Here is a 14,880-nt window from a genome sequence, read left to right as displayed (position 1 = left end):
CCCTCCACAACTGTATGTCTTTTTTCACACATGAACATGTCTTTGTTTGAAGGTGGGAAAAAGCAGAGGTCCCATTAAATACTTCCCCTTGGCTGCACAGACAACTCTTTTAGTTATGCACCTCAGAGGCATCACCATCGCCTCATTGGATTCTGACTCTCACCTTTGCAAGGACTAACAGTTTCCCCAGATTCTCAAGAACTGCTTTGTTTGTGGTTGGGAAGAGGCTGGGATTTCTGAGAAAATAACAGATATCTGTAAAACAAAATACAAAAACATGCACACATAAACCCACACACATGTATATGACAAGGATTTATTTTTTAACAAATATTTGAATGTATGCAGTTTGAATGAGACAGACAAAATCTATGCCTTTATGAAGCTAAGCTTGTCATGGAGAAATACAGAGAAAAAGAAAAAAAAGATGAATAAATCTTATGGAATGCTATAAGGAGATTACTTGTTATAGGAGGGAAACATAAAACAGGATAATGGCAATTGTGGATTAAGACGAGAATGCAATTTTGTATTGTGTGGTTGAGTAGTCCTCATTGAGATAGTGACATTTGAGTAAAAACCTGAAGAAGATGTAAACTGTGAAATATTTGGAAGAGATTTTTTAGAAAGGGAATAAAAGTACAAAGGTCTTTTAGGAACAGCATGCCTAAAACTTTTGAGAAAATATAAGGAGGTCAATGTAAGTAAAGTAGACTAGTCAAGGGTGAGATTAAAATAAGATGAAGTTAGAAAGGTAAAAGGGACTTTGATATGCATGAATCTGAAGGACTATAATGTTAAAAATGAGAATGGTTTATAGAGACCAAAATGCTCACATTGGCTAGTTATTCCATTCTTATCCTCTTTGGAGGCTACTTAGAAAGTCAAATTATAACCACAATTTTAATTAATGAATAAAACATTAGGAAAAAAAGATCCTAAGATAATCTTGATGATGCTGTCTCTAGCTAAGCTGAGACATGTTTGCCTTTTATGGAGAGAACATTTCAAAAACAGAGTGGAGTGACTTTTGTCAAATCTCCTCATCTCCCAACATTGCTGGATGCATCCTGTCCCAAGCTCTTCTAACACTTTCTGTCCCTGCCCCCACACTTTTGTTATAAATTGACCATCTATCTTTTTTTAACTGAAAATTTCAGCACTGACTCTACCAGCATTCTACATAGTGATACGGAGACTTTTCACTTATCTTCCTAGTTAGAATGGTGGTGTCTTTGGAACCACCCAAATCACTAATCAAATATAATGTGTTTGTGATATTTTTATCAAGAACCTGAAAGTAATAAAATGTTAAACATGTATCAGATCTTGGCTAGGTTGTTTTTGATGCATGCCTATACTCTATCATCCCAATAAACGTATGATGTACCCATAAGTAACCCTCATTTACAAGTGAGAAGCTTGATTGATTATGCTTGTACTCAATTTTATTGTTACAAATATCTGCTCTTTCCTGGGGGAGAAACATTCTTTCCCATTCCATTTCTGTTGGACTTAGTCGTATAACTTGATTTGTAGGTGAAAGACTTAAGAGCCACCTGTATTTTATGTCATATGACCAAGCCCAACATTAAAGGGAAGTGTCTTTTTTCCTCTTAAACACAGATGTCAATATCCCAGGTAGAGTATGCTTCATTAACATTGGTCTCAGAGTGAAAATAAGGTAAAGAGGATCTGTAACTCACTCTAGTCATGGAGACTGAGTGGGAAATAAAACTGTGTCATGAACCTCTGAAATTGAGTGTACCTGGCGCATAGTAAGAGCCTCACATATCAGCTATTTTCATTATTGTCTTCTTCACTGTAATAAGCTTATTACTTATCTTTATTCACAACTAGGTATTATGTATTGGCTACAAGAACCATGTTTTCCAATTGGTATCCACGGTATTACTCAGCATAGCAACTTATGCACATATTAGAGTAGCTGCAAGGTAGGTAATTTAAAGTAATGATCAGAAGCACAAGTCAGAGGAAACATGATTTAAATTCTTGTTTGCTGTTATGGCCTGTGTGACCTGGAAGTTTCACTTACACTCTGAATACTCACCAGTGAGTTAAGGTTAATGAGATCTGCCTATCGGTTTGATGAGCATTAGCTAAGATAATGTGCAGGAAGCCTTAAGGGCAGGGCACACCTATAAGTGCTCAATCAGTGCTAGTTTTTATTAGTAGATGCTTGCTAGTAATGGATGTAATGGGCAAAGAAATTATTCTAACAATTCTACAATGGTTCTGTGCTCTTTCCAGATATTTCAAACGGACGAAACACAATCTTGCTTTCCATTAAGGTCTGCTTATGTTATCATCTCGGTGTTTTCTATCTGTAAATTATTACCTCCCTAAAAACGTTTTTGGGTTAACAGGAAGTTTATTTTTTGGCTTGGTACCTCTAGTTGAGCATAGCGGTGGTTCCTGGTAGGTGCTTAAAAAATATTCGCTACTTGGCCTTTGAAAATCCCAGGTATTTAGCCAAAGTTAGATTTCATTTAGAAATCTCAGGGAGCCCATTAATAGACTCACTAAAGCCAAATTTAGAAAACTTCAAACTCATTCTTAATTCTTGTAGGTAATAAATGTTTGACTCTCAAAGACCATTACCAAAAAAATTATGAATTAGTATTCACAGTGACAACTTGATATAATTCATTACTTCACTAATATTCTCAACAAACATCACACTAAAAACAATCTCCTCAGTAGATTAAGCTTGTGCTTTGTTTTTGTCATTCACATTAAATTAGTAATCTGAACATTCATAGACCTAAATATATTTAACCTTGAAATATATTTTCTTTTGCTACCAAATACCAAGTTGTCATTATAGAGAGAGGTCTTCATTTCTTGGTGATGTTTACCATAATGAACAAACTTTTAAGAGTTTTGTATTTAAATGGTTCCATGTTTTGCCTTGTCTGTTCCAACACAGGCATCAACTGTGAAATAAATCTAGATGAATGCCTATCAGAGCCCTGTCTCCATGATGGAGTTTGTATCGATGGCATGAATCATTATACCTGTGACTGCAAGAATGGGTTTTTTGGAACACACTGTGAAACAAACGCCAATGATTGCCTTTCAAATCCTTGTCTACAAGGAAGGTAGCTATTTTTTTTTATTATTAGCTTTATGAAAGTATATTTAACTCACAATATTTAAGACTTAACGTCAAGGGAAAGTTGATAAAGATAATTTTAATTATGCTCTTTCATAAAACAAGAGCTAAGTACATTTAAGATGACAGATGCTGCCAGTTTTAGCTAATGCAATGTACTGATACATTATCTCTGCCCTTCTTTTATTTCTGTTCATTAGCATAAAGTAATTTTCTATAAATGTGGATTAATGAGACTTTAATATACTTAAAGGTAACTGCTCATGGTAATAGAACTAGCAGGTAAGATGATGAGACATTCTATTATTTGCTCTATGGAGACATAATACCACACAGTATTTAAAATGTTCCTAAGTAAACTGGTTCTTTCAGCCCTATGTGTATGAAAAGTATTTTATGACTCTATGAATCTGTATAATAACTGCTCTGATCATGGATAAAATATTGGTTAATACACATCTAGAGTGAAGGTATTTCTAGGAGATGCAGGTGGCAAAGAAGAATGTATCACAGATGCATCATGCTGCTTGCTTCGACGTTAGTTTTCTTTTCTAATCCTGCCACCTACTTTGTAAGCAGGGAAGGGAGAAAGAAGGTTGGCAGCTCATTGCAATGCAGGCTGGCCATAGCTAACTTCAGTTTCTCACGTAAGCCCTAGACATAATTTTTATCTTTTAAAACTGTTCATTCTTTTCATTGCCATGGGGAAAATGGCAAAAATGAAAATTGATCCGTTTTTTCAGTCCAGTCACCTTCAAGGATAAGAAACCCAGGAATAAACTCTGCTTTGTATTGCTCATGGGAGTGCTTTTTTCACCTGAACTAGGAAAGAAAAGTTTAAATGGTGAAACTCCCTTGAAGTTATGCTTTAACATCTACTTATTTGAAAATGTAATTCTAATTCTGTGTTTCAGGTGCACAGAACTTATTAATGAATATCCATGTTCATGTGATGCAGATGGGACTAGCACACAATGTAAGATCAAAATTAATGTAAGTCTTATAATTTTATTCAAGTTATATGACAAAAATTTAATTTAAAAGAAAAATCAAGTTGCTTGCTGTAGGTTTCACAGTCATTTCTTCCACAGTTGTTGATGATTTAACTGTTCTCTCATCTTTCCTCTGTGTAATTCTTTGGCTGCTCCAAACAAAACTACAAATCATGGCTTTTTTCTCCCCCACCTTTTCCTTCTTTGTCTCTTGTTGTTACAAAATTCCACGATTCTCCTCCCTCCCGCCGACCACCCCACCAAACTAAATCCTAGAAGTATCCATTATCAACAGTTGCTCAGATGGCTTAAATTTTACCATCTGCCTCGTCCTCCCTGGTCTTAGGAGACAGAGGTATCTGTGGATCTGTAGGGATGACATAGGATTCAATTAATTCAGTTATCACAAGGATAATATAAATACTGGATGTATATATCAAGACGTGGGCAACACCTTTAATATTCTCAGGATATGTCTTTCAATCTTCAGGAGTCTCATGTGGTGTGATTGACATATGGTATTTTATATGGGATGCCTCATTTGTTGAAAAATGTTGGTTGACTGAGAATTGTGACCGTTCTTGGTGGATGAGAATCTTGTGAGCCTTTTGGAATACTGGGGAGTTCTTCCAAATCATTTTTGATTGACAATAACATGGTAAAGGGAGGAAGCATACAAACTAAAAGCCTTTGTCATTGTGAAACCATGGGTATTTTATTACATTCTTTGTGTCTCTCCCCCTCGTCAGTAAAACATAGCTATACTAGTTCTGACATCACAGGGTCATGAGTGAGAATGCACATGAAACACAGTAACTATTCAGTAAGTGGCCCTTCCAGAGAGGGGTGATGGAGTAGTTAAATGCATTCACGGAGAACCAAGATTGAAACTCTATATTGCTACTTACCTACTGTGTGTTCTCAATTTACATTTATTTTGAAATTATTTTGACTATTCAATAAAAATAATCACAGTAACTACCTCAGGTTATTGCAAGAATTAAATGAGATAATGCATGTAAAACAATTAGCACGTTTTCTGACACACAGTTTTAAAAAGCATAATTATCTGTTGATATTGTGTTTATTTTGTTCTGGATAGTGAAAGCCATTCTTGATGTGGAAAAGGAAATGTAATAAATAAATTCCCTAGTAGAGAATGAATAAACCATACATCTTGTTTGCATTACCGCAAATATTGCCTGAAGTAATGTCTAAAACCATATTTCTTACTAGTATAAATATCATATTCTTAGTTTTGTATTAAAATATCAGTAAATAGACATTTTTGACATATGTATGTATATATGCATGCATACATATATACATACATGGCCAATATTATGAGAGCAATTCTTAAAATTCTACCTATGTGATTCTAGATTTTTTCCTAATATTGTTATTTTAACATAAGAGCAAACTCATTATACTCAGTGACTTTTTTGTCTTAGAAGTATATCTTAGGAATCATTCCATTAAAATGCAAAGAGTCCTGATTCATTCTTTTTAATAGCTATAAAGTATTCCAAATAAACACTGAAGACCACACTTACCTGATGAGAGTATGAGCACACCGCTTACCTAGATCCTATTAAATGAAATCACTTTTTACAAAGTGTTGACTAATTTCATGAGGAAAATGTAATTTGTCATTATTTTAATTTATATTTTCCTAGGTTACTATCAAGATTGAACACCTTTCCATGCTATTATTTGCCATTTGTAGTTCTCTGTGCCTTGCCTACTTATAGCCCTTTTACTTTTTGATTATTTGCCCTTTACTTTTTGATTTGTAGGTCTTATTTTAAATTATAGATAAAATCTACTAGGTTCTGAAAAAATGCAAATCTTTTATAAAGTCTGGACACTCTTACTTTATACAGCTTATGAATTGTGAGATTTTCATATTTTTCTTTACCTTTTTCTTCCTAACTGGGCTTTGCTGCTCTCCAAAGAAATCCTTCCCACTGTAATATTTTAAATATATTTTTATATTCTCATCTACAATTATAGAATTCGTGATACTTTTAGTGCTTTGACTCATAGTGAATATATTATGATTGATAAAAGCTAGGAATCTAACTTAATGGTTTCTTTTAAGTATAATCATTTTTTCCAAGAAATTTTATCAAAGGGTCTGTTAATTCTTTCTTGATTTGGAATGCTCCACTTTTCATATAATAGATTTCTATATATGGGTTAGTTTTTGGACTATTCTGTTTCTTTACTTTTTATTTCATTTGCACCAGTACTATCTAGAATAATTATTATAGTTTAATACATTTTTTAAAATTTTGTCATGTTTCACTAATACATTAAGTGTACTCTATATGTAATTTTGCTCATTCATTCTGTAAATCTTAGATATTGAACGTCTATAAGAAATGGAGATATAATAATCATTAGATATATTTCCTACCTGACCAGCTCCACATGGAAAGTGATCTACATCTCTCTCTATCTTACTTACTAGCTGACCTATTTATTTTAACTTTCTCTATGGTGCAATGCTTAGATAACACACTCTGCAGGAGATTCATGAACTGTTTTTCAAGGCTAAAGAGGCAAGAAAAATGGAGAAAGATAGGCAGTACTAACTGAAAAGAGCACTCGGGTCAATATAGGGCAAGGTGTTACATGTGAACCTCCTTAGGAGTGGAAATAATATAGTTTATGTTAGGGCTGGATGGGCAACAACACAAGCAAAATTGCTGTGATGGTTAATATTGAGTGTCAACTTCATTGGACTGAAGGATGCAAAGTATTATTCCTGGGTGTGTCTGTGAGAGTATTGCCAAAGGAGATTAATATTTGAGTCAGTGAACTGGGAAAGACAGACCCACTCTCAATTTGAGTGGATACAATCTAATCAGCTGCCAGCTCAGCTAGAATAAAGCAGCCAGAAGAACGTAGAAGAACTAGACTGGCTGAGTCTTCCGGCCTCCATTTTTCTCCCATGCCGGATGCTTCCTGCCCTCAAACATTTGACTCCAAGTTCTTCAGCTTTTGGACTCTCGGACCTTCCACCAGTGGTTTGTCAGGGGCTTTCGGGCCTTCAGCCACAGACGGAAGGCTGTACTGTCGGCTTCCCTACTTTTGAGGTTTTGGGACTCGGACTGGCTTCCTTGCTCCTCACCTTGCAGATGGCCTATTGTAGGACTTCACCTTGTGATAGTGTGAGTCAGTACTCCTTAATAAACTCCCTTTCATATATACTTCTATCCTAGTTGTCCTGTTTCTCTAGAGAAACCTAATACACTTTGTTTTGTTTTTTGTCCAAGTGACAATTAGAAGGAAGCTTTAAAATTTAGAATTAATGCTGGAGAAAAGCAAATGCATGCCTGGGGAGAGAACATATGCCATGACTAGTGAAAAAAATGTAATTTAAGTTCTGGATATGCACACACAAACAGAAAAGGAAAGTGAGTAGGGCAGCATAGAAAGCAGATATTTTTCTTTCAACTTTGATAAGACTTAGGAGGATGGCATGTATCCTTCTCATGCACCATGTATGTGTACATGGAAGCAGTATTATTTTTAAGATATCAAATTATAAATATATGTTACGTACTGAAATGGAAAAAACTAATTACAGAATTAAAAAATCGTGACTTTCTCAGATGAAGTAGAAATAAGAGAATTCGTGCTTTAACTCATAGTGAATATATTGCTATGAGCAGACTTAATATAAAGCAAGGACTCATGTAAGTTCTCTAAATAAAAAGGAAATAATTAAAGAACTGTGTATAAATAGCAAAGACATGGAATCAACACAGGTGACCATCAGTGGCGGATTGGATAAAGAAAATATGGTACATATACACCATGGAAAACTACAGAGTGATAAAAATGAGTCATGTCCTTCACAGCAACATGGATGCAGCTGGAGGCCATAAAACTAAGGTAATTAATGCAGGAACAGAAAAACAAATACCATATGTTCTCACTTATAAGTGACAGCTAAACATTCAACACCTATGGAGATAAACATGGAATAATAGACACTGTGGACTAGAAGAGGGTGGAGGGAGAGGAGAATGGTTCAAAAAAATGACCTATTGTATGCTATGCTCACTACCCAAGTGCAATACACCCGTGTAACAAGGCTGCACATGTATCCCCTGCATGTAAAAAACTGAGTACGCACACGTGAGTGCATGTATTTGTGTTTCTCTGAGTGTGGACTGTAATTTATGAGCTTTTTATTTAATATAATTTACATTTTGTCTGCCATGGATATCACGTATATTTTTCTATTTTTTGTTATTCTTTCATTAGTACATAGTGGATTCTGGCATTCAGAAAATTATTTTCATGTATCCAAATTTACTTGATTACAGACTCTAAAGGTTCTGTGATTTTTGACAGGTTTAAAAGGGACTTATTTAACAAGTTCTTCTCATTCTTTTTATTTGAAATTAAATGATTGAACCATCAGAATGCTTTCCAGGAGAGGGTTTGAGTTGGAGTCCATCTCCCTCAACAAATGGTCAGCTTTTTCCTACAAATTATTTTAGAGAATATCGATATCCTTTCATTAGAAACAAATCTTTAAAATAAACAAGATCTTGCAAAATGGGAACATTCATTACACACACACAGAGTACCTTGCTTTTCCACTTAATCAATCATAGAAAATTATTCTACTTTATATATAATTATATATATATTCTATACTACCATATATTGTTCTACTTTCTTCTTATTAATATTCTATTGTGTGGAAATACTATATTTGTTTAATTAGTATCCTTTTTTGGATATTTAAGATATTTTAAGTCTATTGCTCTTAAAAATTCTTTCTGTGTTTTAGGTGCAGAAGTTTGAGTTCATTCTAGCTATTTCATAGCAGAAAATAATCAGCACTGGTTTTAAGACCCCCTCTTGCTCATTTGTTTGTGTGTGCCCTGCCATACTTGTGTGTTTATTAGAAATATTTTCCTACGTATTTGTTCTGACAAAATGTGATTATTACTTATTGGTATATGTATCTTTTGTTTAAATAAATGCCATTATGTTCTCTAGGTATTTGTTCTCTAGCTATTCCATTATTTGCCCTCCTCCATAAATCTTGAATCCCTAAGTTAGGGAAAACCTATCACGACTCATGCAAAAGTGAGCCCAAACCTAGATCAGAAGAGCAAAACAAGTGGGGGTAAGAGAAGTTGCATTTCCTTTTCCAGACTCTTTTTACTACCAACAGCAACCACATGTCACTTACAATGCTACAGATTCCGTAGTTACGTCTAATCAAAGTTCTCAGTCTTTTGGATTGCCCGATCCTGCAGCTTGTAAAGTAAAAGCCCATATAATTAATGAGATTTTGAATATACGCATTTAAAAACACTGGACTACACTAGCAGTTTTTATTCAGAACTGGACAAAGTTCACGGAATTCTGTGAAGGTTAATAGGCCTTTGCAGAGGGAATGGTAGGGACTTAGTAGGTACCGTGTTCTGTTCCCACTCTTCAAATAGTAGTTCTCTCTGTATCTGTTTCCTTTTCTCCAAGATCTTAATTGAGGAAAGTATTCCACTACCCAAAACACCAATGCTAAAAAATAAAACGTGATGCCATGAGAGAAATGTTATGATAAAGATGACATTGGGTAATTTCCTTTTCTAGGCAGTTAAGAGATCACAGGACAACCCTGTGGATCTAAACCACATCCCTCAGAGAGAACACAACTAACTGAGTCAGTGAGATAACTGTCACATTTACTAGCCCAGTTAGTACTTTGCCCTGTCTAAGAATTTCACAATGAATATATCACTGCCCTGTTCCTTTCATGCTCCTGTACATTTCCTGGCATAATATTTTCAGTACAAGTTGAATGAATATATCACTGGGGTCAAGCTCTGTTGTCTAGATTGCCCTGGTCTGCAGGATTCCTCCCAGCTTCCATCTCTTTCTCTAAATACTCAACCTTATTTATCTTTTATTTTCTGAAATTACTTTAGTGAACTCTTTGGGAAAGCACTTTATTATATTAAATAGAATATAGCAAAGCAATATAAATGATGAACAAAAGGAAAGGCATCCTTTTAAATTTTTAAACCAGGAAAGATCAAGAACTTTAAATGACAATTTGATTTCCTCTAAAAAGAAATTGCCTTTGTATTTCCCATTAAGCTTTCTAATTAATTTAGTAAAAGATTCTTGAAACCCTGGAGACAGAACTTTTGGCAGTCTAAAAACTATCCCTATCTTCCCATGGGAGATACAATTCAATTAGTTTATGTAATGTTTTCTAATAAATCATTCTATACATATCTAGAAACAGAGCTAAGGGAGAAACATGTTTCCATGCCACTCCCTGTGGAATTCTGCATTTCTATTCCATAAATAAAACTGCAATACCTACAGGATAGTCTACTATGTGCCCTTGGTTTTTCTTAACAAGTTCACATTTTCAGCAAAAGTGGAACAAATATCAAAGGATTTGTTTATAAAAACATACTTAGTTCTATCACTTGTAGGGGGTGGGGGTATACAAGATCACTATCTAAGTTCCAGGCATGACTGGAATATTATGCTGAAGTGCACAATTCATTTCTAATTGTGGATGACGCTAATTAATCTCTCTGATGATTTTTAACATCATCTAATTTTCCAGTGGATACATGATATTAATGCAATGGCTTCCATAATAGTCTTGTCAGTATGAGTTTTTGTTGTTAATACTTTTTTAAAAAGTCACTAAATATTTGTAAGCATAGGTGTCAATTAATGAACAATAATTCTAGAAAATTGTCACTTTTCAAGGTAAAACGCTGAAGAAGTATTTTATGTTTGCATATACAATTATCCTTGAGAATGGAAGAACTCAAGACCTAGAGTGCAAAATGATTCAAGTTGGTTTAGGTTCATTAAGATATTATCTTTAGGTAAAACTCTTGAAAATAAACAGTTTTACTAATGATGTCATAACTTTCCATAAATTAGTTCTCAGAATTATGGGTGCAAATCTTTTCAGTTTACATTATGAAAAATAATGTCATACCATGTTTGTGGTACTATGACATGTGTTTTCCACACTGTAAGTATATATATAAACCCTAAACTGTAAACTTAAAAGCATATGGTATGATATGGTAGAAGCTAAATATACAGAGAAACATATTTCTTGTTCAAATTAAGTGCCAAAAGATTGAAATAGAGGCTGACTGAGCCCTTGGCCTTCAGAGTGGAGAAGAAAGAAAGATAATATTTACTGATCACATATGACGTTTAAGACACAGTGCCACTATTTTATTTAACTCTCATAGCACACCATATGAGGTGGGTGATATTATCACCATTTTGTGCATCCATGTAGTTACAATAAATAAAATACCATTTGTTGAATAAGTAAGTAAAACTATGAGAAATTTTAAAATATTTTTAAGCTTAAAAAGTAACAGGTATTATCCAGATTCCTCTAACTCTGCAAGACATCTGCACTTCTGCAGCTATAGGTGTCAGAAATGCTGGACATACATTTGGACAAATGCATGGGGAAAAGTAGATAATTAAAAGATTATGATTGGATTCAAACTTCAGCTATTACAGATGTTTTAGCTATTTTACATGGATATAAATGCATTGTGAAATGTTTGTTCTAAGTATGTGATCAAACCCAGAAATCCTTTGAAATTTAATGGAAGTACTCTTAATCATTACCGTAGGAGAGCAGAGTTGAACTGGGGCTGTTTTGGGAAAACTGAGAGGTATGGTAGACACTAAGGGCCAGTGAATTCTGTTATCTGCAGAGGAAATTTGCTTTAGAACCATTATTGGGGGAAGGGGCAGTTCTCTGACATGGTACATCTTTTTATAAAGATTAATAATGCTTTTATTTCTTGGTAAATCAGCAATAAAATATTTGACAGAGTCTTTCTGGTAATAAAAGGTAAAAAACCACTTACTGTCATAAACGTATATTTCAATTAACAGAGGAAGGAAATGTCAAACAAGTTTGCACATCAGTTTTTTAGATTATGTTTAAATAAAAATATAATGATATTAAAATGGTCAACCTTATACTAATAATCAAATTTGATTCTCTATTTCTTAATCTAGGACTGCACATCAATCCCTTGTATGAATGAAGGCTTCTGTCAGAAGTCAGCACATGGATTTACTTGCATTTGCCCACGTGGATACACTGGTGCATACTGTGAAAAAAGCATTGATAATTGTGCTGAGCCTGAACTTAATTCAGTCATCTGTCTTAATGGAGGGATCTGTGTTGATGGGCCTGGACATACTTTTGACTGCAGGTCAGTATTTATTTACCCACAAGTAAGTAAATATATATTTAGGAGAGCTTATAAACATCCCATTAGTAATGCACTCTGCAATGTAAATACTAAGTTTTGAAGTAAGATTTTATCTTATATATATATATAAGCACAACTTAGAAAATAACAGTTACAAAATCGCATTGTTTATATTTTCCAAATATCATATATTCATATCACTCCCATGTTTTGCTTTCCCAGTTAAATCATCCCTCATTTTATAATTGTTTTTTTATCTCTTCTCCTTTCTCAAAGTGGGTTTTTATTCTTTTTCTCGAATATTTTATACCAAATGAATGATTTGCTAATATTTCACATTTACAGAATAATTCCAAGCCAGAGATTCATTTCTGTTACTACTATGCCTATCTCCTGAGATCTTAGTAGGTTATAAAAATTTTATTTGAGTTATAAAAGCAAATTATTCTATCACTATATTTTTGAACCACTTTTTAAAGGTATAGTTTTAAACTTTTTAGGAGATGAATTTTTTTCCTTTGTTATTTCTGATTATATAATATATCCAATGGATTGGTCATTTGAGAATTTAGTCACTATCTGTTCAACTTGTAAAATAATAACCGAACCCAGGTATTAAAAAATATACACACATACTTGACCTCCTTTCAGTCTCATTTGTGCTAGGATGATGTTAAGTTAAAATTTGTGAGCTGTATTTCTGTCATATATCTTAAATTACTGACAGGTTTATCATGTATATCTTGATATATAGTTATTTACTAGTAAAGTATACTTATCATTTCTATATTTTATTATTTCTTTTTAAGACACTAATATATTCTGCCTTCTATACATACTGTCACTTCCGTATTTTCTGTGTTCAATATCTAGGGCATGTTTTGCCTACTTATATATTTTGGTATCTACTGTATTTTTTATTTGGTGTATATCTCTAGTAAGACATACATAAAAGCTAATTTCATATAAGTTCAAGAATATTAACTTACATTTAGCATAGGCAAACAATGTTTATTTATTATTATGACATAGATATTAGTTATTACACATTGCCTAACATGCCATTTTTGTTTGATATACACATGCATCAGACATGTGCGTGTACCTGTGTGTGTGTGTGTGTGTGTGTGTATTTTAAATCCTTCTTTCTCATATCTTGTGTTTTGAACATACTTTCTGTTTATCGTACTTTTGTAGATTGATAAAATATAGTAAACATGTTTTTTATACAAATGCAAATTATATAAAACAAAATTATTAAAATGACTGCTACAAGGATTCTCAGGGTTATAACCTAATAATTGCCTGGACTAAGTCATTAATCATAAATTGAACATATATTTCTGATGGATACAGTGTTAAAAATCAGGATTCAATTCATGGAAATACATTTTGTTCAATAAAAAAATTGATTATCAAAATAAGTAAACATAAACCTAAAATGTGTATTTTTACAATCTGTTAGTATTTGTTAAATCAAGCACTGTAAGAGCTCTTAGTCCATTTAGTGTTGCTATAACAGAATAACAGAGACTAGAAAAGAGGTTTATTTGGCTTATGCTTCAAGTGGCTGAAAAGCCCAAGAGCATGGCATAGGCATCTGTTTGGCTTCTGATGAGGGTTTCATGCTGCACCATAGGATGGCAGAGATGTGAATGTGGAAGCTGGAATGCAAGAAGGACCAGACAGGAGAGGCAACCTTGCTTTCTGACAACCACTGTACCCAGAACTAATCTTTTCTCGAGAGAACAAATCCAGTCTCATGAGAAAGACTTTAATCTATTTTAAAGGTCTATTCACTGTGTACAGGCACCACCTCCCAACATTGCTGCACTAAGGTTCCAACATGAGTTTTGGTATGGACACCTAAACCATAGCAAGCTCCTGTATAAATATTCCTTTTAGGGAAAGTTATCCACAGGCTAGCTTGGCTGATTTTTTTTTTTTTTTTTTTTACAGCATGAAGCCAGTGGAATTCAGGCTGAAGATGCCTGCTTCTTTTCCTGGCATATTTCCCAGGGATAAGCATAGGCATTCATTACTGCTATAAAGTTATTCAAACTGTATTTAAATAGGAGTCATCTATCTCCAAAATTATCATTGCAGATTCAATGTGTTTAAAAGCCCCTGAAGATCTGTCAATGGTAATGCCTTGGGAGGTGCAGTTTCTACTGGGACTCCACGCTACACTATGAGAAGTCAGAGCTGGTGCCAAGTCAACACAGTCCTTAGATAGTTTACTTACCAAAGAAAACTCATATTCTAGGATAGAAGGTAGTGCTTTTCAAGTCAAATTATGAGATTTGTTCATGGGTTAAGGGTTAATCCATAGTATGTTTATGTAAAATCATAATAAAATTATTATTTGATATTTAAAGAAGAAAATTGAACTTATTGTTCTGAGTTCTATTTTGTGTTCTCTAAATTTAATCAAAAAGAATCATGTCACTCTTAAAAACCTGGTAAAATATTTTGTTGTTATTATCTTTAT

At 33.7% G+C, this 14,880-nt stretch overlaps 1 protein-coding gene across 1 annotated transcript in view; it reads left to right on the top strand.

The window, feature by feature from the left end:
* LOC129144375 (protein eyes shut homolog) overlaps positions 1–14,496 on the top strand; it is a 141,755-nt gene extending 127,259 nt beyond the window's left edge. Inside the window, exons 7-10 of the mRNA XM_054686573.2 lie at positions 2,951–3,122; positions 4,051–4,129; positions 12,190–12,389; positions 14,349–14,496. Coding sequence (XP_054542548.1) covers positions 2,951–3,122; positions 4,051–4,129; positions 12,190–12,389; positions 14,349–14,439 — 542 coding nt within the window. The 3' untranslated portion in view covers positions 14,440–14,496. The remainder of the gene's footprint in view (positions 1–2,950; positions 3,123–4,050; positions 4,130–12,189; positions 12,390–14,348) is intronic.
* The last annotated feature ends 384 nt before the right edge of the window (positions 14,497–14,880 follow it).

Source organism: Pan troglodytes, chromosome 5 (genome assembly GCF_028858775.2).
Source record: "Pan troglodytes isolate AG18354 chromosome 5, NHGRI_mPanTro3-v2.0_pri, whole genome shotgun sequence".
In the NCBI taxonomy this organism is placed as follows: domain Eukaryota; kingdom Metazoa; phylum Chordata; class Mammalia; order Primates; family Hominidae; genus Pan; species Pan troglodytes.
This window is presented reverse-complemented; position numbering and strand designations above follow the sequence as displayed.